This window comes from Populus trichocarpa, chromosome 18 (assembly GCF_000002775.5).
Source record: "Populus trichocarpa isolate Nisqually-1 chromosome 18, P.trichocarpa_v4.1, whole genome shotgun sequence".
Taxonomy (NCBI): Eukaryota; Viridiplantae; Streptophyta; class Magnoliopsida; order Malpighiales; family Salicaceae; genus Populus; species Populus trichocarpa.
In genome coordinates, this window is record NC_037302.2 from 10,666,041 (window position 1) to 10,692,625 (window position 26,585).

Below are 26,585 nucleotides of genomic sequence, written 5' to 3' on the forward strand. Positions count from 1 at the left end.
GGGCTTGATTAGGCACGTAATGTAGGCTTGGGCTCTTGGCTATGAAAAGATGGTATTTAGGCTCAAAAGGTGTTTAAGGGACTTTGAGACTAAGGATCACTAGTGCTTATATCCCAAACTTTTTGTTCATACATTTCTGGACCCTGGATTTGATTTGTAAAATGGTCCACGGTGCCCCCCAATGCTGGGCTTGGGCTCTTTCTCATTTTTTGTTTTCTTCATTTGGTCTTGAGCATCATTGCATTGACTTTTTTATTTTATTTTATTTTTTTGCTCAGAATTTTGCATCCTTTGGATTTTTTATGCCCCCCAGCTTTGTATGGGCACCTTCGATTGATTGAGAATTTTCTTTTATGCCCCCTAGTATTGTTTGGGCACTTTCAATCGTTGAGGTTTTTCATGCCCCCAAGAGTTATTCGGGCACTTTCAATCATTAAGGATTTTTTTGGCACTTGCCCCCCAGTGTAGGGTGTGATCCTAGTCGAGGTTATTTCCAAAAAACACTACCAGGCTCAAAAGGGGACTGCAAGGGATTTTTTTAGCCTTGTGAAAGGATTATCAAAGATGGCCTTTCTTCATCTCAAATGCATGCACTTAGGATTGGTAAGCCTTGCTTTCATACAAGTATGCAGAGTGATTCATGCAAATAAAACTCAGTTTTTGGAGTCACTTCATTGTGTTTTTTTTTTTTTGGGTTTTCTTGGTGTATGGTTACCTTTCTAAGGAATCACCTGAATTTTCAGAACTAGTTTGTTTGAACAAACACCAACATGATTTCTGTTTTTGTACTAAACTTTGATTTCCCAAAAATCCTTGTGAAAACATGCATAGTTTTGGAAGAAAGGGGAAACACGCCCAAAGATTCTTGGCGCAATGGTTTCACGTTTAAAGGTTATGTTCAATGTGTTATTTGCATGAAACAGCAAAAAAATGAAGGCATGTCATGAACACAGGAAAACACATGATTTTATTAACAGGAAAGGCTCATTTGATAGAAAAAGTCTTGTGGCATTATGAGCTGAATTGCCAACGAAAACAGGTTGAAACAGACATGATCAAACAAAAGGAAATCATTGGGTAAGCTCCATCTTCCCATTCTCTAGAAGAATTTTGTCCTCTATCCTCGAGAGTGCACATTGCCTTCTTCACACTTTGCTCTTGCCATCGGTGCTTTGAGGTTTCTAGAGCATTCCCCCTCTAGTGCATTCACTGACCCAGTACCTGAAGCATGATTGGGTAAAGGGTTCGAACTCACGTTTGGAGTTCCTTCGAAGGTTACCCATCCAGCTTTAATCAAATGCATGAGCCTCTTCTTAAAGGCACTGCAAGTATGAATGTTGTGTCCCGCGGCACCAGCATGATACTCGCAAGTGAGGTCGGGCTTGTACCAGTTGGGGTAAGGTGGTTGCAAAGGTGTCAAAGGTTCTGGAGCTATATGCCCGATGCTCAGTAGCTTTTGGTACATCTCATTTAAGGGCAACGGTAATGGAGGTAGTTGCTCTTGGACTCTTTGGTGTTTGGTTTGAGGCTCAGGTTTTCTTGTGAGGAATGTAGGGCTGAGATTGATGTTAGAAATTTGGGGTGAAGGGGATGGAGTGTGATAGTTCTGGAATGGGTTCTTCCTACCCCTATATCCACTTTCAACATAGTCGACCTCTTTCTTTTTATCTTCAAAGCCCCTTTTCTCCACAGATGCAGAGATTCTACCACTCTTTACTCCTTGCTCTATGCGTTCAGCTACTGCCACAGCGTCAGTAAATTGTTGGGCCGAACTACCAATCACATGCTCGTAGTATGGGTCCTTGAGCGTGTTGGCAAATAGAGTGACCATCTCTTTATCCAGGAGTGGAGGATGTACTTGAGCAGCTAGGTCTCTCCACCTTTGAGCATATTCCCTTATGCTTTCCTTATCCCTTTTCTCTAGGTTGGACAAACTAGTTCTGTTAGGAGTGATGTCCATATTATACTTGTATTGCTTGACAAAAGCATCCACCAAGTCTTTCCATTTTTGGATCTTGGTGTTGTCCAATCTCATGTACCAGTTTAATGCCGCCCCACTTAAGCTATTTTGGAAAAAATGCATCAGTAGTTTTTCATCATATACTACTTCTGCCATTTTGTTACAGTAGGATTTGAGATGAGTCATGGGGCATTGCGTTCCAGTATATTTGACGAATTCAGGAACACGAAACTTCTTCGGGACAACCACATTTGGGACCAAACACATTTCTATTACTCGTACTGGATCGTACAAGTCTACCCTCTCAATGGCTCTGATTCGGGCTTCTAGCGCTGCCATCTTATCAATGTCATCAGATGACTTGGTCTTGTGGGACTCATTGGCAAAAGCATCTATGACTGCGGGGGTTGGTGCTGGTGGCATTGAGTGCACAAAAGCTGGATTGTGTTGAGGTTCATGACCATGTTCACTCATTATTTCTTCGGGTTGAGCTGTTGTTGGAGGCTGAACAAAAATAGCAGGTCGGTTGGAAGGACCTTCACCAGAGGCATTTCTAAGTGTTTGCTCGAGTAAGCTAGTGAGGCGAGCCACGCTTACTTTCAGAGATTCTAACTCTTCTTGGAAATGGGCGTCACGGTGAGCACGTTGTTCACCTTCCATGTTTTGTGTTCAGAGTCGGGTGTTATAGGCGCTTTGGGGACCTATATTTCAACCTGGCGCATGTATGTATGTTATTTACAATGGATGGATGTATGTGTGTGGATGCAAATGTAGGTACATTGGGTATGACTGGCAAAAACCCAAGCAAAATGAATATGTAAAGGGGTTCACGCTCTAAAGGAATATTTTAGGTCATTACATGATGGGTAGGCTTTCTACCTAGTCTTCAAAAGGGTCTATGAACTGCCCAGTGACCACCTCACGTGAAGGCAGTATAGGGGTTTACAAGGAATGGTTGGGACACATTGTGACTGCCATTACCGAGTAAACACTCAGTTCATAGTTGGATGTTTCACGAATCTGAACCCCGACTGAAAGTCATGAGGCAGACCGCTACTCCCCACCTAACCTAGAATTGGGTTTATTCGTAAAATTAAAATGCATGCTAAAGCAGTAGAAATGCAAGCTAAAATTAAAAACCAACAAAAGAAAACAATCAAACAATCAATGCTTAGTCCGACCAGACATGGTTGTCCCCAGTGGAGTCGCCATTCTGTCGCACGTCAAAAAATCTGCGCGGCATCGACTGGCGATTTTTTATTATTTGTGGTTTTGCTTGGTTCTTTGGAGTCGCCACCTAGTATTATGGTCACTAGGAACCTATGGTCTGCGAGAGTCTGAGTAAGGGACTGGTTGTGCAAGGGGAAGACGCATCACCCCCAGTACACCCTACCTAAGGTAAGCTGCATTGTTTGTTTGATTATTCTTTCTAGGTCGAAGTTCTATTGGTCTTTTCTAAGGTTCAAGGCAGATCTCCCTTCATGAGGGAGTCTCTACCTCATTGGGTTAAATCCTAACCATTCTAAAGTCTGAATTTTTAAAATTGCTTTTATTTACACCTTGTATCTTTAATACCCGAGAGTGTACTTTATCGTGTAATTTTACACCCCACAAATATTAAAGTCTACATTTGAATCCTAGAAAAAAAGTTGAAATAAAAGTTTTTGACATTTTGGCCAAACCCTAACAGATGATCATAAACTAGTTATGATATCCATTTTTTTGGATTTTTAAAACGTGAGAAAGATGCAATTTTTTTATTTTGAAAAGAAAACATGCTTGGAAAATTCTTTAGGACTTGGCCGTATGCAATAATTTTTTTTTTTTTTTTTTTTTGAATATTTCTAAGAAAACCGGGCATTTTAATACCGGACTTGTATCTTATCATGTAAGTATACAACCCAATATTAAGCAAACTTAGTAGGAAAATATTTAAGAAAATCACAAATTTTTTGAAATGATTTTTGAAATTTTTTTGAATTTTTTTTGAATTGTTTTTGAATTTTTTTTTTTTTAATACATAATAATTAATTAAATTTATTAAATCTGTGGGCCGGTCCGGCCCAAACAGTTGGTCCGGTCCAGGACCCTTGGGTTGGGCCGGTCTCGGCCCAACAGGTCCCTCTCTCTTTTTTTCCGGGCTGGGCCAGAACCGGCCCGACCCCTTGGGCTGGGCCAGAACCGGCCCGGCCCAAGCAAGTGGCTAATTAATTAGCCGCTGCATGCAGAAACGAATTCTGCATGCAGCCACGGTGAAAGGAAAAGGAAGGCGTAGCAGGGGAGGGGCGAGTTACCTGGCGTGGAGAGAGTCGGCGGCCTAGCTGGTGGTACACGGTGTAACTGAAGGTGGTGAGGCCGGCGGCTTGCACTGTTCACGGCTGGAAGAAGAAGGAGCAGATTCCTGCAGAGGAGAAGGAAAGCTCACGGCCGGAGCTGTTGGTGTGACTGGGGAAGGAGATGCTACTCTGGCTGCTGCTGGTAGGAGTGAAAGCTTCTGGTCAAGGTGGTGGCTGCTGGCTCTGCTGTCGCCGCTGCTGCTGGAGTCCCGGTGGCAGAGGAGGAGATTTTACAGAGGAGAGAGAGAGAGAAGTGGTGCAACTGTCACGTGAGATGGTTTTGTGGCTACTGGAGGTGGGGATGATGGCGAGAAGCTAGGTGATGAAGGTGATGGTGGCTGAAGGCCACGGTGGAGAGAGAAAGCAGAAAAAATGATTGTTTGCAGAAAAATGGGTGCAGAAGGCTGGTTTTCGGCCAACTTTGAGCTCGTTTTTCTCCTCTCTCTGAGCATGAAAATTGCTCCTATTTATAGGGCTGGAAAGAGGGCAATCTTGTCTTCAATGGGGGAAACATATCAGCCCTTGATTCGACCTGAGCGATCCAAACCGTTGGCTCAAAGTGGGCACCTCGAACTGCCAAATTTGCAGACTGCCCGAGGTGCACACTTTGGGCCAATAAACGAAGCCGTTTCAAACCTTTTCGACCCGACCGGACCATTCTCGAGGATAAAGGTGTTTCAGTTGGACATGTTGGTGCATGCTTTGTCGAATTTGGGGTACAAACGAGGCAGCAGACAAGGCTTGAAGTCGGCCACTCGGGCAGCTCAGTGGAGAAGAAGATGAACAGTACTAGGCGACGCGTCGCCTGGTCCTGCCCCTTTTTTTTTTTTTAACGCATGAAACGGCGTCGTTTTTCCCAAAACGCGCCGTTTCATTTAAATGAAAAACTGGCGCCAAAGTGCCAGATTTCACATCAATCCTTCCTCTTGCGCGCGTTTTGTGTTTTGGTCCTTGGTCTCAGATTGCTTCAATTAAGTCCCTAATTGGCCCCAAAACTTCAATTTTCTTGCAATTTGACCCCTGATTTTGTCAATTAACTTGGTAAAAATTAAATTTGGTCTCTTAAAATTCCAATCTTCTCCATTAAGCCCAAATTAGGCTCCCAAACTTAATTTTTCACCAATTAAGCCCCAAATAAAATTAATTTGACCCATTTAAAGTATAATTAAGTCCTTGCACTTAATTAAATCCTTCATTTGGACCTAAATTAATTCTTAAACATAATTAAAATTTAATTTGGCCCATGATTAAATCAAAGTGGCCTATTAAAAATTTAATTATGTTATTGGACTTAATTTTTATGCAAATTTGTCCAATAATCATTTAATTTGACCTTGAATTTGCATTTTTTTCCTCCGATTTTGGGCACAATGGGGCGCCGAAAGGCCTTGAATTTCCTCCGAAAATTGCAGATTGATTTTTGCCTATTTTGCCTATTTTTCTTGATCAGCTTTCTCCACATTGCCAGCTTTTATTTTTATTTTTTTTATTTTTTTTGTTTTTTATTTAAAAAAAGTGAATTTTGGGGAATAACCCAGAATTGGGTTATGACACACTAGATTCTCCATATATATAGCAAAAAATCTCCTAGATGTAAATCGAAAAACTTATGTACACATCTAATTAAACAACTCAATAACAATTGTGTAAAGTAATGAAAAAATCATCAACAATAAAAAAAATGAAATTGAGAAAATCAAGTGAAAAATGAAGATCAAGATATCTAACATCGCAACATGGGTAATTTAATTGGTCATGTTTAATAAATTCCTCTGTCATAATAAATTTGTAATAGAAAAACACATAAAATTTATAATAGAAACCGACACACATGTAAAATTTATTGAACAATAATTATACAAAAAAAAAACAATGCAAGGCTGAACATGTAAATCCCGGTTGAAAATTAGGTAGAAAAGCAATCTAAATGCTTATAAAATAGATTTATCAGAAGTACCAAATAAGCATTAGAACAAACCAAGTATGAAAAAAATAAATAAATACAGAAAAGTGAATAAAATATTACTAGGAGTGAGTTACCTGGAAATAAAATTATCAATATGTAACTAAATGAAATTCAAATTCACCTGGGTAAAATGTTTATATAAACAAATACCAGGATCCATGAATTTTATCTCGGGAACAAGAAATTTACTATTTGGGATATAGAGGGAATTTGGTAAAAAGTGTGTGTGTGTGTGTGTGTGTGTGTATTAGTGTGCATGTGTGTGGGCACGGGCAAAAAGAAAAAAGAGAGAAAAAGAAAGACGGGAAACTACCATTTACATATGAGAGAGAAATAATGATAAAGGAAACATAAAATCTTAAGAGGAGATCTTGAAGGAACATTAACCAAGCTTAGTGAGCATTAATTGGAAGGAAGAAAAATCTAGTGAAGGTGAATAGAAAAGGAGAAAGGAAGTTCGACCAAAATTAAAGAAGAAGAGGAGTTGGGAGCTTGAATTGGGTAGTGTTTAGAGTTTAATTACTTGTTTGGTATGGCATTCTAAAAACTTTTGATCTGATTTTTAATGGCTTAAAGTCCTTAATTGATTGAATTTTTTACATTTGGAAAGTTAAGGTTCTTGAATGAATTTCAGGAAATAAAAATTTACTGTAATTGTCATGGGAAATACTGTGAAATTTAAGAGTAAAGTGATTAAATTATTGTAGTTGAAGTAAAAAAAAATGATAATTAAATAGAGCTAGTGGTCGTCCAATGATGAGAGTCTTTCAATCTTGTTTTATGCTACTCTGTTAATGCTTTATACTTCATGATATGAATTGATGAATAATGTAGGCAGTAGAACTATTTTTTTCGAATATCTCTTTACAACTTCTTAAATTTCATGGAGATGCCTGATGAGGAATGTAGTTGATTGTTGGTCCTTATTAGATTTTGTATGTAATGGAGTTATAAGACGTTAATAATTCATTAAAGATGTTAAATCGGTAGCTAAAATCCATGAAATTCAACAGGACTGTTACAAAAGGTGAGATATCTAAGACAATAACAGTTCACGTCTAAGACAGTAACATATCAAACAGTAACAGTTGATATGTAAAACAATAACAGATCAGGTCTAAGATAGTAACAGTTCAGGTCTATGACAACAACAGATCAAACAGTAACAGTTCAGATCTAAGACAGTAACACTTCAGGTCTAAGATAATAACAGATCAAACAATAACAGTTCAGGTCTAAGATAGTAACAGATCAAACAGTAACAGTTCAGGTCTAAGACAGTAATAGTTGAGGTTTAAGACAGTAACAGATCAAACAGTAACAGTTGAGGTTTAAAATAGTAACAGATCAAACAATAATGGTTGAGGTCTAAGACAGTAACAGATCAAACAGTAACAGTTGAGGTTTAAAACAGTAACAAATCAGGTCTAAGACAGTAACAGATCAAATAGTAACGGTTGAGATCTAAAACAGTAATAGATCAAACAGTAACGGTTCAAGTCTAAAACAGTAACAGTTAGACTTTCACGTGAATACTATATGTATGTGTGTGTGTGTGTGTGTGTGTGTGTGTAATAACTGAGTCGTGCGAATACTTGCACGTTGAGATACTAACTCTGAAAATATACATGATATGTGTATGTATGTTATGATGAATATGGATTCTCTATAACATTCGGCTTGAAGGGATTATGACCAAAAACTTCCTTGTGATTTAGGAGGAGCGACCAGGATTGGATCTTCTGTTGGGGGAGGTCATGAGACTGGCGGAGCAAGTGCGTGATTTTCCCTCCTCTTTGCACTTATGCAATTTAAAGTTTTTCTGGTGAATGCAATTACAATAAATGTCATGTTCAATGTAAATAAAGTCTAGTGTATTTATAAGATTAGCTTCGGCTAATGACATCCATGATAGGATTGCTAGGAAATGAATTACAAGATTAGCTTCTGCTAATGGCATCCGTAATAGGATTGCCGGGAGGTGAATTACAAGATTAGCTTTGGCTAATGATGTCCGTGTTGGGACACCCGAGAATGATTGATAAGACTTGAATTGTAAAGGGTATCCGTGTTTGAATGACCTGGGGGAAATTGATAAATATAATTGTCTAAAAATATTCAGGTTGGACTGTGCAAAGTCACTTGGTTCATGCAAGTAAATAGGAGTATTCAAATTAAGAATATGCAAATGAGTTTAAATCAGATTTAAATGATTTACAAGCAAATTATAAGTTGATTGTTAGAATTCCTATGGATTCGATAGAAAATTTATACTTCATTCGTATACATTACATGATCATATATATTTTTTTTATTAACATAAAGGTATGCTTACTGGGTTGTTTGTGTAACAGGTCCATCAAATGTCTAGGGAGATCATTAGTTGAGGACTCCACTTTGTTAAGCTTATGTAAATATTTAACTTAAGCATAATGAAATTAACGCGATTATGCAGTATGCTTTTGTGTAAACCTTGATGTATATATTAAAGTCTTAGCTTAGCATGTAGTTCATTAGTTATCATGTAATTAACCTTTTTGAAATGTTTAAGAATACTTATTATGTTTTAAATTCTCTCTTTACATGTTAGTATTTCCTTTTCTTTTAAATTTTATAATATAATTTGTGGGCTATGTTCATATTGAATTTTATATATATTGTGGATTGTATGAGGTGTTGAATATTGATGATTGAAATAAGGTCTGGAATTATGAAACCTTGTGATGATGAGTTGATTGAGTAAATTGATAGTAGTCGATAACTTGGAATGTCCTAAATACAAACGAACCTTTATCGAATTCTATACAAAAAATAAAATACCCTCAAATTAAGAGCGTATGTTGAGATTTTTTAGCGTTGATCAAATCATACAGTCGGGTCTGTTACAGCACATATGAAGAATCTTATAAAAAGTCAGTATTAAAAAAAATCTAATCTATATAAAATTAAGAAAAAACCACAGATGAATAATACCTACCTAAACATAAACCAAAAATTTATTTGAAAAAATATACACAAATAATGCTTTAGTTTTAAAAAAAACTAAAAAAATAAAAAAAAGAATATATATATATATAAGGGCAAACATGTCTGACCCACGTTTAATTGAGTTTAACAAACATGTCAAACCCACTTTACTTTGCACTTGGCTAACCATCACGTCCACACACTCTGGACTTGGCGCCGGGCAAGTCTAGGCGCCATGAGTCTGGCAAACATGTCATACCCACATTTACTTAGGTCTAAAAACATGCCTGACCCCCTTTTACTTGGGTCTAGCAAACGAGCCTGACTCACGTTTACTTGGGTCTGGTAAGCATACTTTACCTAAGTTTACTTGGGTCTAAAAATCATAACTGATTTACATTTACCTAGGTTTGCCAAACTTATTAGACCCACGTTACTTTGAATATGATTGACCGTCAGGTCCACGCACTTTGGACATGGCTAGCGCTAAGACCAGGTGCCTTAGGTTTGAAAACTTGCCTAACTCGCGTTACTTGATTTGACAATCACGTTTGACGACCCACGTTTACTTGGGTCTGGCAATCATACCAAACTCACATTGCTTTGGACTTAGCTTACCACCAGGTCCATGCATTTTGGACGTGGCTGACACCAAGCTCGGGCGCCTTGGATCTGACAAACATGTTAGACCCATTTCTTATTTCGTCCTTATACCTTTTATAGAAGTTTTGTTTTTTTTTTTCAATTTTATCCTTCAATTACAATTTCTTATATGTTTTGTTTTTCATTTTAGTTCTTATTCTTTTAGTTTCAGTCATCCTAAATCCATCCTTATTTTTTTTTGGTGTTTCAAAATCCATCATCTTTGTTTTGATCTTTGATATTGGTCCTATCTCTTTTGTGTGATTTTATTTATTTACAATTTAGCTCATCAATTCTAATTTATGTATATTATATTTTTCAATTCAATCATTCTACCTTTGATTTCTTTTTCTTTTCCCTTGGCTCTTTTTTCCAAAGTTCTTATAGTTTTAAATGTTACCCTTCAAATCAAATTTATGATTTTTTTTAAATAATATTTTTTTTTCAAATTTATTATTAATAATAATAATAATAATAATAATAATTTTTAATTTTACCCTTAAATCAAATTTATGGTTTTTTTCAATAGTAATGACATTTTTAAAATTTATTAATAATAATGAAAATAATAATATTTATAAAATTAACAACAACAACAACAATAAAAGTAGTACTATAGTAATAGTTAATAGTAATTATGATAGTGATAATAATAATAATAATAATAATAATAATAATAAGTAAACATGTATGACTCATGTTTACTTGGGTCTAGCAAACATGCCAGACTCACTTTACTTTTGACCTGGTTGACCGCCATATCCACACACTCTTGACTTGGCGCAAGCCAAGTCCAGGTGCTTTGGGTCTGGAAAACATGTCCGCCTCATGTTTACTTAGGTCTGACAAACATGTTAAACTCATGTTCTGTGGGTCTGACTCGTTTCTTATTTCATCATTATTCCTTTTATAGAAGTTTTGTGTTTTTTTTTTCAATTTTGTCCTTCAATTGTAATTTCTTATTTGTTCTGTTTTTTTTTTTTATTTCAATCCTCATTCTTTTAATTTCTTACTTTGTTTTTCTTCCTTTTTAGTTTCAGTCATCTTAAATCCATCCCTATTTTTTGTTGGTGTTTCAGAATCCATCGTCTTTGTTTTGATTTTTTATTTCGGTTCTTTTCTCTTTTGTGCGAGTTTTATTTGCTTACAATTTAGCCCTTCAATTCTAATTTGTGTATATTATGTTTTTCAATTCAGTTATTCTACTTTTGATTTCTTTTTTTTTTCTTTGCTCTTTTTTTCAAAATTCTTATAATTTTTAATTTTACCCTTCAAATCAATTTTTTTTTTCAATAGTAATAATTTTTTTTTCAAATTTATTAATATAATAATAATAATAGAAATAGTAATAGTAATAGTAATGAAAATAAAAATATTATTATTATTATTATTATTATTATTATTATTATTATTATTACTACTACTACCCTTCAAATGAAATTTATGGTTTTTTTTCAATAGTAATAACATTTTTTTTCAGATTTATTAATAATTATATTAATAATATTAGTAATAATGAAAATAAAAATATTTATAATATTAATAAAAATAAAAATAAAAATAACAACAAGAATAGTAGTAGTAGTAGTAGTAGTAGTGATTGTAATAGCAATGGTAATAATAACAAACATGCTAGACCCAAGTTACTTGGGTCTGGCAAACATGCTTGACCCATTTTTTTGGGTTTGGTAATTATATCTTACCCACGGGTTTTTGTAATGGGCAGCATAATTTTCTAGGAGGAGAGAGGGAGGGACAGAAAAACCCCCAGTCGGAGCTTCTTCGTGGGCCGCCTTCGCACAAGCACCATGCCATTGTGCCTGGGGTGGCGAGGCGCATCTAACCCCGCCCTGAAGGCGGTACTTAGTTCTTTTTTGGAGTCGCACGCGCCACCCAAATGGTGCGGGCAGCGCTTGCTCAACATGCTTCAACCATTTCTGAACATAAATAATAATTTATATACATACAAATACCCAATTACCCTTGAACCCACATGATATTTACAATAAAACCATATGAAAACTACGAAAACACCTCTACATACAACTTTGTTTTTGTTGAAACTCAATGGTAATTTCATATTTGAACTATTTCAAAAAAAGAAAAAGATGGAGAAGCCCCTGAACACATGTATATTTTCCTCCTCGGGGGCATGATTGTATCTTCACTGTTTATTTTTTTTTTTTGAAATGACAAAGGAAGCCCCCAACCCAAAGGTTAAAATTTGGTGCCCTTGAAAGGCAAATCAATATTTGTACTATAGCTTAAAAAACCTAAACAAACCATTTTGTTCCTAATAATTCTTTCAATGCCTAATGTATCCCATAAAAAAAACAATCCCACCCCCAACTACATGCTTAGCAAATCAATATTTGTACTATAGCTTAAAAAACCTAAACAAACCATTTTGTTCCTAATAATTCTTTCAATGCCTAATGTATCCCATGAAAAAAACAATCCTACCCCCAACTACATGCTTAGCAAGTTTCTTTGGCAATGACAATTTTATCATTACACTGCTACAATCTACATTAATCTGTGTTTAAGTGAATAGTTAAAGGATGAACAGTTATAAATTAAGCTATTTTAATATTTGTTGTAATTAATTTTTACTTTTATATGAACACATGTCAGTTTCTATTGGTCTCCATTTTAAGAAAAATAAAAATGGATGAAAAACTCAAAAACAAAGAAGCAATAAGGATTTTTGTCAATTTCTTGAATTAGTTGCCGAAGAAAATTGTTTTTTTCTTTTTACAAGTTTTCGATTCACACTAGAAAAAAAATGTTTTATTTTGAGAAGTCAATAAATAAATAAAATATGCTTTATTTGTTTTTTGTTAATTCCTTATTTTTGCTATCACAAAAATGATTAGGAAATGCTTAGTGATCATTTGAATCTATAGTCTGATTTTTGCATAAAATTATTTATTTCTTAAGTCTTTTCTTTGACTTTTGAAAATAAAATAAAAACTAGCTAAAAATAATACAGCATGAACAAATAAAAACATATCTTAAAAAAATTAAAAATTGTAAATTTTTTTAACAAATCCAACATAATAAATAAAGAAAAATAGAGTTTCTACTAGTTCTTTTAGCTTTTTATAATATAGTAAAAAGAACTTCCTACATCAATAAAAAACTCTCCAGAAAAAATATCCTCTAGGTGATGCCACCTAAAACTCCATAGGTTCTGAGTGGATGAAGATGGGAAAAATTGAAGTGGAGGATGGGGGCATCCTCGTGGCGGAGAAGAAGGAGGGTCTTGCGATGGAAATATAAAGCCCGCCCACGTAAGCCATAGGAATTGGCTATTGTTGTCAGGATCTTGGGTCACACAGTTCGACACACGACCTTATGCACTGGACTGAAATCTAAAACTATCTGGAACAGAGCAAAGCCTTTTAAGGTTATTGATCCGAGGAATGAGTTCTTTCTTGTCCAGTTTTCTACTATAACTGCTTATCTCTATGCTCTAGTGGATGGACCATGGACAATCCTTGGACCCAGCCATGGGATCATAATTTTCAAGCATCATTAGGACACGTTACAAGGGTGGTGTTTTGGGTGCATTTTCCTTGCCTTACCAGTTGCTTGGTAACACGGTTACGATTGATTATAATACCCAGACCAATCAGAAAGGGAAATTTGCTCGTGTAAAGGTTGATATTGATCTTGAAAAACCGACGGAAAAAATTGAAGATCTGGATCAGAAAGTGTCTTATGATGAGGGGTTCCCACAAGTTTGTTACACTTATGGTCAGGTTGGTCATAATAGCATCCTTTGCCCTTTCAAAATTCCTGAGAAATCAACCAGTAAAGATGATGATAATGTTACTAGCGACCATGGTTGCTCAGGGAAACCTTATCCAAGTCAAGCTAAGTTTCAAAGATAGAAGGCTAAATTGGATTAGTGCTGTGATATTCTAATTTTGGATTCCCCTAAAATTATTTTTTTCCTTAAAAAAACAAAAAGAAAAAATAAAAAGAAAAAAAAGCAACAAAAAAAAATAAAAAAAACTGGCAGCTTGACAAAAGCAGACTAAGAAGGGTTTCAAATGCATAGAGAAACCAAGATGAAATTTAGGACAAAATTAAAAACGTAATTGTACCCCATTATATCCAAGGTTGAAAGACAATGCAAATTCAATGTGAAATTAAATGATTATCGGATGAATTTAATAAAAATTAAGTTTAGACTTTTAATAAGCAAATTTGATTTAATCATGAGCCTAATTAAAGGTTTTATTAAGTTAAAGAGTTAACTAGGGTCAGATTAAAAGAATTAACTAAGTGCAATGACTTAATTTGACTTTTAGTAGGTCAAATTAATTTTATTAGGGACTTAATTGGTGAAAAATTAAGTTTGGAGATCTAGTTTGGGCTTAATTGAGAAATTTTGAATTTTAGAGAACTAAATTTAATTTTTTCAAGCTCAATTGGATGGATTAGATCAAGGATAAAATTGCAAGAAATTAGAAGTTTAAAGATCAATTAAGGGTCAAATTAAAGAATTTCAAAATCAATGACAACTCTGTAAAAAGCGCAGAAATTTGAGGGTCCAATTAAAGAAGAGCAAAAAATAATAATTTTTTTGAAAACACAGATTGACCCGCGTTTCCAAATGAAACCAAAGAGCAAGACAAGCTTTTTTCCTTAGCTACAATGAACAAATGAGATCTATTATCTAACATTAAAGGTCAAGATCCCATTAATCCATAAACCCAGATGCACCCATTTATACTATAAAAACTCCACAAAACCCCTACTAAGCAGTATGGACAAAGATTAATATTGCTATAAAAACAATGTCATGAATAGACCTCCTAACCATGGCTACAACAACCCTTTCCTTAATCTTTCCAGCCTGGAACAAACCCAAAAACATCCCTCAAACCAACAACAACCCCTTCCACCCATGACAACCATCATATGACAGCCCTCAAACCTCCACAAAATAACCCCGCAACATACCTGAAACAACCCTGAAATCAGCCTAAAAATAGGCCACAAAACCACCTCCAAACAGCCATGAAAACTCCAACCAAAACACCTTAAAACAGATTCCAAACCATACAACGCTTCAACCACCTCCAAACAGAATTAATAACTCAGAGTAAGTAAGATACAAGTGATTAATTTTAGCTTTCCACACTGTAGAGATAGTGAATAATTTGAGCTTATACAAGTGATTAACTTTAGCTTTCCACACTGTAGAGATAGTGATTAATTTGAGCTTTCCACACTGTAGAGATATATGCTCACAAACTAAATTATGAAGACTACACGTGAGCAATAAGAACTTGAAAGAAAATGAACGCTTTGATAGAAAATTCCTTCGCTCCTGAAGCTTGGTTGACATGGTTGGCATGTGTTCCCACAGAGTTTAAGCAGGAACATACCTAACTGCTAAGATTTCACAGATCAATGGAAACTAATAATAAATTCAGAGTGATATCCAGAACATCAGAAAACAAGCTCTACCAAAATTAGTAAATTTCAGATGCTTACGATCGGTTTCTCTATTTAAGTGATCAAAACCATCAGAAATCAAGTACTACCAGTATGTCTGTGTTCAACTGCCAGCTGCATGTGTGTCTCACAATAAAAAGACTAACTATTATATGCATTGTTACATAGAATTATGGCTCCAAAATATTGTTGATGCAATTTTTGACAGTGCATATGCCTGTACCCCTCAGGGAATGCTTTAATAATTTTGTCACTGTTCACTGATGAAAAGGAATATATGTAACGCAAAGAAGTGGAGGAGGTAAAGGGAAAAACATTGACATTTTTAGATGGTAAAACAATTTCTTCTAAGTTTTTTAGTCTCATAACAGATATGCACCAAGATAAAAACCAATATAACTGTAATTGCAAAAACTGATTGTAATCGCTGCAATCTTTTGGATCTTGATTATGTTGGTCCGCGAATTACTTGATCTGTGGTGGGGTTCAAGAGTTCCAAGATAGAGGCTTATTTAATATGGAGTGCAGATTTTATTGTTGAACATTCTTATAAAATTGGACCCCAGGCCCATATATTTGCAGCTCAATATACATTCGTTATCTAATCCGAGGTTTAAGTGATTTCATGAAGGAGGCTTGGAGGATAATGGCTTTCTGAGTGCTATAGATGAAAATTTCTTTTTTTTTTTTTTTTTTTTTTGGGACCAAACGACAAAATTTTGGTCACAACAATATTAAAACATGTTGTTTTATTTAAATAAAATAGTTAGTACTGTTTTTGAGCTTTTGACCTAGGTTATTAATTTCATTCTTTAATCTTTTAATTTAGTTAATTAAGTTCTCAATTAAATTTTAATTCTAAGAATCAATTTAATTTCACCACTATCATGTTTCAAAATGATTCCCTGAATTTAGCATCCTTTTCATTTTGCTTCTCGGTCTTGGATATTTTTAATTTTATCCTTAATTGACTTTCAAACTTATAATTTCTTCAATTTACCTTTATTTTTAGTTGTATTTGGTCCTCGAATTCACATGCCTTTTATGAAAAAGTCCTTGATTCTGAATTTCTTCAATTTGGCTCTTAATTGATCTCAAAACTTTGATTTTCTTGCAATTTTATCTCTAATTTCATCCAAATGAGTTCGGAGAAATTAAATCTATTCATCTAAATTAAGCTTCCAAACTTAATTCTTCACCTATTAAGTTTCTAATAAAATTAATTTGGCCCATAAAAAATCTAATTAAATCCTTGCACTTAACTAAATCCTTTAATTTGATCCAAATTGATTATTAAATTTAATTAAACTTTTAATCAGGCCCATGATTAAATCAAATTTACCTATTAAAAGTCTAATTAAGTTTTTAAACTTAATTTTTATACAAATTTATTCAATAATCATTTAATTTAATCTTGCATCTGCATTGTTTTTCAAACTTGGGTATAATTAGGTTCTCGATTTTTATTTAAAAGTTCAAATTTTTATACAAATTTATTCAATAATCATTTAATTTAATCTTGCATCTGTATTGTTTTTCAAACTTGGGTATAATTAGGTTCTCGATTTTTATTCAAAAGTTCAATTTAGTTACTCCATGCATTTGAAAACCTTCTTAATCCACTTTTGCCAATATATTTTTTCTTTTGAATTTTAAAAATAATTTTGGGGGAAATCTAAAAATTAAATTATGACAATAAATAGTATAAAAACTAAGAATGTTTCTATGAGTTCTTGATTTTGAACCTGCACTAGGATTGTTTCAAATTCCTTGAACAGGATTTTCCAATCTCTTCTTATGTTGTTTTTAAAGATTGAAAGAGTTTACCTAAAACTTTATTTCTGGTTTAAAAAAAAGCTTGCAAGGTATTTGGACCCGGGAAAAATTAGGAATTCTAAAGCTTTGCAAGCTTTATCAATTATCTAATAAGCTAAAAGTGCAAAGTGTTTCATTATACAGTTTATAAGTGAAACGCTTAGCTATTTTATTTTTTTTAATTATTTTTTTTGTTTTTTATGTCTTGATGGGAATTTTATTTTTTTTTGCTTTTTTTTTTGTGTTTTTTTCTTTTAATGAATTTTTTTTGTTTAATTTAGTTTGTTAACGTTAATTTTTTTATTTAATTATCAGACTTTCATGACACGGATCCCGGGTTTGACGGGTTAACCTGGTTTGACAAGTTAACCCGGAATATTTTTTTTCTTTTTTTTCTTTTTAATTAATTTTTTCTGTTTAGTTTAGTTTGTTAATGTTAAATTTCTTTCTATTTAATTATCAAACTTTTATAACACGTATCACGGGCTTGACAGGTTAACTCAGTTAATTCAGGGTTAACCCGTCAATTTTTCTTTTTCTATTTAGTTATCAAACTTTCATGACGCGAATTTCAGGTTTGACGAGTTAACCTGGTATGAAGGATTAACCCAGTTAATTTAGATTTTTCTTTCTTTTTCTTCATTAGTTTTTTTCTTCCTGTTGATTTTTTTTCTTTATTTTTTTCTTTTTAATTAATCTATTTAATTATCACACTTTTATAACACGACCTTACAGCCAGACCCACATCCAAGGCTCTTGGGTCCGGTGTTACAGTCAGACTCACTTAAACTTGAGTCATGTAAGTTTAATATTATTATTAATATTATAAATATTACTCTTGGATCAAGCGTTGCAACTAGACCAAAGGCTCTTAGGCATATCTTTACAGAAAAACCTAACACTCTTAGATCTTAGCCTTTTTTAATATTTTTTATGTAAGAAAAAAAAATTAACCTGTGGCGTGTGCCTTTGCTTTTTTTCTCTTTTCCTTTTTAAGCTTTTTATTGTGGACTGCACAGTGTAGTCCACAGTGAAAAAGCTGATGCCTTTTGTTTCTTTTTTTGTCTTTTTTCTTTTTTTTTTGTTTTTTAATTATTTTTTTTAATTTAGTTTCTTAATATTAAATTTTTTCTGTTTAATTATCAGACTTTCATGACACGGATCCCAGGTTTGACAGGTTAACCCAGTTGATTCAGATTTTTTTTTTTCTTCATTAGTTTTTTTCTTCCTGTAGGTTTTTTTTCTATTTGCTTTTTCCTTTTTAATTAATTTTTTTTTAATTTATTTCATTAAAATTAAATCTTTTTTTCTATTTAGTTATCACACTTTCATGACATGAATCCCAGGTTTGACAGGTTAACCTGATTTGGCAGGTTAATCCAGTTGATTCAGATTTTTTTTCTTTTTCTTCATTAGTTTTTTTCTTCTTATAAATTTTTTTTCTTTTATTTTTTCTTTTTATTTAATATTTTTTATTTAATTTAGTTCATCAATATTAAATGTTTTTCTATTTAGTTATCGACTAATGCCTTTATTTTTTCTTTTGTTTTCTTTTTTTATATATATATATTTTTATGCTTTTGACTATGGACTGTACAGTGCAGTTCATAGTGAAAAGGCTGATGCCTTTTTATTTGTTTTTTTTATTTTTTAATTAATTTTTTTTGTTTAATTTAGTTTGTTAATGTTCAAATTTTTTTCTATTTAGTTATCAAACTTTCATGACACGGATCCCGGGCTTGACGGGTTGACCTGGTTTGACGGGTTAGCTCAGTTAATTATGTGTTAACCCGACAAATTGTTTTTTTCTATTTAGTTATCAAACTTTCATGACACGAATCCAAGGTTTGAAAGGTAACCTGGTTTAAAGGGTTAACCGAGTTAATTCAGATTTTTTTGTTTTTCTTCATTAGTTTTTTTTCTTCCTTTTGGTTTTTTTCTTTGTTTTTTTCTTTTTAATTATCATTTATGATACGACCTTGTAGCCAGACCCACATCCAAGACTATTGGGTGTGGTATTGCAATCGGACCCACTTAAACTTGGGTCATGCAAGTTTAATGTTATTATTAATATTATAAATATTACTATTGGGTCAGCGTTGCAGCCATACCCAAAACTCTTGGGTATAGTTTTATATAAAAACCTAACACTTTTAGATCTTAGTTTTTTTTTATATTTTTTATGCAAAAAAAATTGACCCGCAGCATCGCGCGGGTCATGTAATTAGTAGAAACTAAAACTAATAAGGATGATGGGGCTGCTTATGAATCACAAATTGTCACCTTAGAATAGAGTCTGGGATCGGCCCATTTAATTATCCAGTGCCCATTGTAGACTGTTAGGAATTTTTCTTGCTGTTATGATTCAAGGAGCTGGAGTTATATTGCTTGTCCAATTTCCTGCCAAGAAGATTTGGATCAACGGTATATATTGTCCCAAGTGAGCATGCATGGCAGGGTAAGATATTATTAGTACAAAGCTGGAAAGTCTAGAAGTGCATCGCTTGCTGCTATTTCCAGGGCACGATATCATCATTGTTGGGCGGCTTGGAAAGTTGAAAAATGGAAGTTGAAATGTGAAAAAATGTCATGCTCTGTGATCCTGGCCCCCATATGCTGCAAGGCGTTTCTCCAACAGTTTCATTGCAATTCAGGATTTCAATTGCTATATGTTTGCAAAGGGCCCAGTCTCGAAGTTACCCCCTCAATTCTTGCCGGAATTATGAATGGGCTGAATGTTATAACGGAGACTTTTACAGGAAATATTGCAGAAGCCACCTTGCTGCGCCAAACTTCAAAGCTCAAGTGTTCCTTTCAGATGGTGTGGCGGCGGCAGTGGCAGTGGCAGGGAAAACTAATTTCCACTGCTGAGAAATTTCCCACTTCAAATCCACGCTGTTATCCACTGAGAACATGCCTATGTAGCACGACATTGCTTGGCAATCCACCGTCAAAATTTTCTGTCTTATTTCATACAATTAAGAATCTCGTTGTGTCTTTATTAGCTCTCAAGATAGGTGTTACACAAGTTTGTTATGTCTGATATTGGTAAACATGTTTTTTTTAATGATTTTGACATTATTGATGTGGGAGGGGTTATTGGAAAGTCCCTTCTTTCTTTCTTTTTCTTATCTTCTATAGTACAATTATCTTACTCCTATCTTGAACTTATAATTATGAGTTTCTTAACTCGGAATTGCCAGGGAGATGGTCATAAATTGTTTATGCATGCGTGTCAGTTTCTAATCTTAGCATATAAGCCTACATCTTTGATCCTGGAGGAACGTCGTATTAATGGTATTCAAGCTTCTCGGGTTAACTCTCATCAGATTTAGGCTTATCGTTTTTCTATGGTATATTTGGTTTTTATGGGATGGGAATGTTACGAGTTTTTTTTTAAAAAAAAAAAAAAAACTATAAGCAATATATGCATCTAAGCATCACTCTAGATGGCATTACCTTTCTCTTTACTGATATTCATATGAATTCCCAAATTCATATTCATAATTTTCTATGGAAGGAGTCAATTAGGCTCTCACAGTCAGTCTCTGATCATCAGGGCCATTGGTGTGAATTTTAGTGTTATTCTCTGCTCTAATAAGAAAGTTGGTAGGTCTGATTTCAATTAATATATGGAGTACAGTATAAAATTGGACCACATGCCCATATATTGGCAGCTCAATATACGGCCATGTTTGTTTCCTGGATAGTTTTCAGGAAATTATTTTCCAAACTTTCCTGTGTTTGTCTGTCATTAGAAAAATTGATCAACGGAAAATATTTTCCGGTCAACGGAAAACACTTTCCAGTCAAAGGAAAATTTAGCTTGATTTCCAGGAAAGTATTTTTCCTTTTAGCTGTGTTTGTTTTCCGGAAAGTGATTTCCGGGAAACCACTTGCCAAACTTTTCTATGATTGTTTGTCATTAGAAAAGTTGGTCAACGGAAAACACTTTCTAGTCAAAGGAAAATTTGGCTTGGTTTCCAGGAAAGTGTTTTCCTGAAAAATTTGGACGGAAAACACTTTCCGGAAGTTGTGAAAAATTTAGAAATGTCATTATTTGCTGATTATATCAAATTTAATCCTCAAACTTTTGATTGCTATATATATTTTGTTTTTAATATTTATTTTTCAATTTCATCTCTTAAATTTTAATTTTTATATTAACTTTGATCCTTATTTTTATAATTGTTATTTGCTTTTTCCTTATCATTTTTTTATTAAAACTTTTTATCTATCAAATTTGATCCTCGTTCTTTTGATTGTTACTTATTTTATTTGAAATAATTTATGAAATGTTAATTATTATTATTTTAATTTCTTCATCTTTTATTTTTTTTATTTTTTTAGATTTGATCTCTATTATTTTGATTATTATTTATTTTATTTGAGATAATTTATGAAATTATATTTTTTTTCAATTTCATTCTCATTCAACTTTTTAATTTGTAAGATTTGTTCCTCATTATTTTAATAAACTTGAGAAAAATAAAACATCAATAAGTTATTTTTCAGCTTATTTTCCATGACATAACCAAACAATGAAAAGTGTTTTCCAACTTATTTTCCATTACATTACCAAACATCAGAAAATAATTCACTTTTCTGGAATTCACTTTCCAAAAAAAAACTATTTTCCAGTTAATAAACGGGATCTACATTCATTATCTAATCTGAGGTTTAGTGATGAACATGAAGGAGGCTTGGAAGATGGCTTTTTAAGTGCTATAGATGATTTTGTTTTAGCTGTTAAGCTTTGGAACAAGGAGGGTTTTGGTTGTTTTATTTGCTTTTTTTTTTCTTGTTATTTAATTTTCTCGTAATAAAAACTCTAGAAAAAAAGATGTTATTCTTCTTAAAAGATAGCCTTCTTAGTAACGCCAATAACCTATATATATATATATATATATATATATATATATATATATATATATATATGTTTATTAAACATTAAACATCCTTACAAAACTTAATCTTCCTATATCATGAGTTAATCTATTAGATAATCTTCTCATCAATTATATTATCAGCTAATCATTTATATCTTTCAAGGAGAAGAAATTACACAATAAAAACTTAATTCAGGAGGAGACAGATAGCAATCTTGTAAAATAAAGTGACGATGTTATCTAGGACCAAGTATAGGATATGCAATGCTGCAATGTTTTAGTTATTTTTATTTTATATTTATTAATGATTTGTGGTTAAGGGTGAGAGAAATATATACATATATATATTAGGGGTAAGTAAAAAAACCGAAAAACCGATTAAACCGAAAAAACCGAAAAAACCGAACAGTGAAAAAAACCGATTAAACCGATTAAAATTTTGAAAAAACCGGCCGGTTCGGTTCGGTTTCGGTTTTATAAGCCTGAAATCGAAAAAACCGAACCCAAACCGAAAAAAACCAAGCCAAAACCGAGCTAAACTGGTTTGAACCGGTTTTTTTCCTAAAAAACCGAACTGAACCGAACCAAAACCGGTCGGTTTGAACCGGTTTTGGTTTTTTAAAAAAAAAATTAGTTTAATTACTTTTTTTTATAAAAACCGAACCAAACCGAAAATAATCACTCCTAATATATATATATATATATATATATAAATAATTTTAGTTATTTTGTAAAAAGAAAAACCCTAGTCAATGTTTATTTAGGCTAATGAAGTTTATGCGCTCTTCCATCTTGATTCGTACGTGTGTTGATTTTTGGTTGGTTAAGAAAGTCAATAATCAACACACGAATATTCAAGATATAGAAGGGTGCGTATTAACATGCATGGACTTGCTTAAGAGGATATTCAATTTTTCATAGTAAGAGAATAAGAAAGCACTAAAATGTTGACGTTGAGAAACTAAATAATTGTAGAAGAAATTAAAAGTGAATGCAAAACAATCGCCTACAACTAACTATTCAAGACGAAGATTTTCAATTTGTTACTCTATTTCTCGTACAATTAAATATTTAATTTATTAAAAGAAATAATAAGTGGAATCAAATATTGATCATCTATTGATGCGGGAAGGATGCTCTTCCCTTGGAGGTTTTTCTCTTTTCTTTCGACTAGCATTGCTGTTTCTGGCAAATCAATAATGGTGCAAAATGAGATTAGCGTGGCATGAACACTCCATTTCTCTCTTTTTTTTCTCCAATCTATGTCAAAATGCTTAAATCCTCTAGTTACTGTTGCAAAAATGCGTCCAAGTCAAAGTCTTCTATATATTTGGCGTACTGACCATGCAAATTGTTCAAAAGAGGCTGGCTGGCTTTGATTTGAGATTTTTTTTTTTTCTTCATCTTTATCTTGAAAGTTGACTGTCGTTTTCCACAAGGTGTGAGGAAGGACTTTTCGGTTTTAAAGTCGCCTATTTTTTATAGACTGTTAACCAAAAAACAATTGGTTGGTGCTTCTGTGGGAGCTTGACTGTAATTTTCGTTGTAGTTTGGTAGAGAGTTGCTAGTTAAACTTGGACCACGAGACCCTCAAAAGTACTTGATCAGAGGTTCTAACTTCTCTTGTTCATACAGACAGCTGCTCCCTTATTGTGTGCTGTACAAAGACTGAAAAAAGCTTCTAGTAGACAGTGGATAGCGAAAGCCATTTCAGGCATGAAATTAATTCCACGCTTGAAGTTTCAGAGTTATTGTCATTCGCCTTCAGGTTCTGGTGTCAAATCAAAGGCTGCTCGATAAAACAGGAGCCAAGTCTTTCTCGGCAGCTCATCTTGAATAACAGAGTTCAGCAAGAACAACAGACTCCAAACCTCCCAAAAATGTTGAAAATAAACCCCATTATGTTCTCACTTCACTTCCTTGCCCTCTTCCTTTTTTTTCTCGACCATGCAAACCCACAGCTCCATGATCAAGAACAAGCCATTCTACTAAGACTGAAGCAATACTGGCAAAATCCATCTTCTCTCGACCGTTGGACCCCATCAAGCTCCTCTCATTGCACTTGGCCAGGAGTGGCCTGCGCCAATAACTCCATCACTCAGCTCCTTCTTGATAACAAGGACATCACTGGAACAATCCCACCCTTTATTTCTGACCTTAAGAACCTCAAAGTTCTTAATTTTTCCAATAACAGCATTATTGGAAAGTTCCCTGTAGCTGTCTACAACTTTTCCAAGTTAGAGATCTTAGACCTCTCTCAAAACTACTTTGTTGGCACCATTCCTGATGATATTGACAGTTTGTCTCGGCTCTCGTACCTCAACCTCTGTGCTAATAACTTCACTGGCAACATTCCAGCTGCCATTGGGCGGATACCAGAGCTAAGAACTCTTTATCTTCATGATAATCTGTTTAATGGTACTTTCCCTGCAGAAATCGGAAACTTGTCCAAACTTGAAGAGTTATATATGTCTCACAATGGGTTTCTTCCATCAAAGTTGCCTTCCAGTTTCACCCAGCTGAAGAAACTGAGGGAATTGTGGATTTTTGAAGCGAATTTGATTGGCGAGATCCCACAAATGATTGGGGAAATGGTGGCACTGGAGCACTTGGATTTATCAAAGAATGAATTGACTGGGAGTATCCCAAACGGCTTGTTCATGTTGAAGAATTTGAAGTTTCTGTTTCTTTACAAGAACTTGCTATCTGGGGAGATCCCTCAGGTTGTTGAAGCTTTGAACTCGATTGTCATCGATCTTTCATGGAACAATTTGAATGGGACAATACCTGTTGATTTTGGGAAGCTTGACAAATTATCAGGTTTGAGTTTGTCCTTCAATCAGTTATCTGGTGAAATCCCAGAAAGCATTGGTCGTCTTCCCGCGTTGAAAGATTTTGCGTTGTTTAGCAACAATTTATCAGGGCCAATCCCGCCAGATCTTGGGCGATACTCAGCCCTTGACGGCTTCCAGGTTGCTTCCAATAGGCTTACAGGGAACCTGCCTGAATATTTATGCCATGGAGGTAGCTTAACAGGAGTGGTAGCTTTTGATAATAAGCTCGGTGGAGAGTTGCCAAAATCACTTGAGAATTGCAGTAGTTTGCTAACAGTAAGAATCTCAAACAACGCATTTTTTGGTAATATTCCTGTTGGTTTATGGACAGCTTTAAATTTGCAACAACTGATGATAAATGATAATTTGTTCACTGGAGAGCTTCCTAATGAAGTGTCAACTAGTCTTTCACGGCTCGAGATAAGTAACAACAAGTTCTCTGGTAGTATTTCCATTGAAGGGAATTCTTGGAGGAATCTGGTAGTCTTCAATGCGAGCAATAACCAATTTACTGGCACTATCCCTCTTGAATTAACCGCTCTTCCTAATCTGACGGTTCTTTTACTTGATAAGAACCAGCTTACCGGAGCACTTCCATCTGACATCATCTCATGGAAATCTTTAACTACTCTAAACCTCAGTCAAAATCAGCTCTCTGGACAGATTCCAGAGGAGATTGCTATCCTACCTCACCTGCTCGAACTGGACTTGTCAGATAATCAATTTTCTGGCCAAATTCCACCTCAACTCGGTTTGCTGAGACTTACGTATCTCAATCTCTCTTCAAATCATCTCGTGGGAAAAATCCCAGCTGAGTATGAAAATGCAGCATATTCCAGTAGCTTCTTGAACAATCCTGGTATTTGTGCAAGTAGGCCATCGCTATACCTTAAGGTTTGCATTTCCAGACCCCAAAAATCAAGCAAAACTTCAACCCAACTCCTAGCCTTGATATTAAGTGTTTTGATTACAGCTTTTCTGTTAGCATTGTTATTTGCATTCATCATTATCAGAGTTCACTGGAAGAGAAACCATAGATCGGATTCAGAATGGAAGTTCATTAACTTCCATAGGTTGAATTTTACTGAATCAAACATACTGTCAGGATTGACAGAAAGCAACCTGATAGGAAGCGGTGGATCAGGAAAAGTATATCGTGTTGCTGCAAATGGCTCGAGTGTTGTTGCTGTGAAAAGAATCTGGAATAACAGACCGTTGGAGAAGAAACTTGAAAAGGAGTTCCTTGCAGAAGTTGAGATACTGAGTACAATAAGGCATTTGAACATAGTGAAGTTGCTCTGTTGTATTGTCAATGACAATTCGAAACTTCTTGTCTACGAGTATCTGGTGAATCATAGTCTCGATCAATGGCTGCATACAGCAAGGCGATCAAACAGTGCATCAACTTCAGTAAATCATGTTGTTCTGGACTGGCCGAAGAGACTGCAGATAGCAGTGGGAGCTGCTCAGGGTCTGTGCTACCTGCATCACGACTGCTCTCCCCCAATAGTTCACCGAGATGTCAAGTCAAGCAATATCTTGTTGGATTCTGAGTTTAATGCAAAAATTGCTGATTTTGGTTTAGCAAAGATGCTGATTAAGCAGGAAGAACTTGCCACCGTGTCAGCTGTTGCCGGTTCTTTTGGTTACATAGCTCCAGGTAAAAGATCACTCTTCAGGTCTTATCCTTGTGTATTTGCTTCC

The 26,585-nt window shown here is 34.4% G+C and overlaps 1 protein-coding gene across 3 annotated transcripts in view; it reads left to right on the plus strand.

Annotated features, from left to right (window-relative positions):
* Window positions 1–26,585, plus strand: part of LOC7461566 (receptor-like protein kinase 5) — a 97,366-nt gene that overhangs the window by 70,049 nt on the left and 732 nt on the right. For 2 of the 3 annotated variants that reach the window (XM_052448801.1, XM_052448800.1), the window contains exon 2: window positions 25,020–26,541. In XM_052448801.1, coding sequence (XP_052304761.1) covers window positions 25,020–26,541 — 1,522 coding nt within the window. Of the gene's footprint in view, window positions 1–23,239; window positions 26,542–26,585 lie in introns of those variants that run through there. The other variant, XM_002324420.4, reaches the window with a different exon arrangement.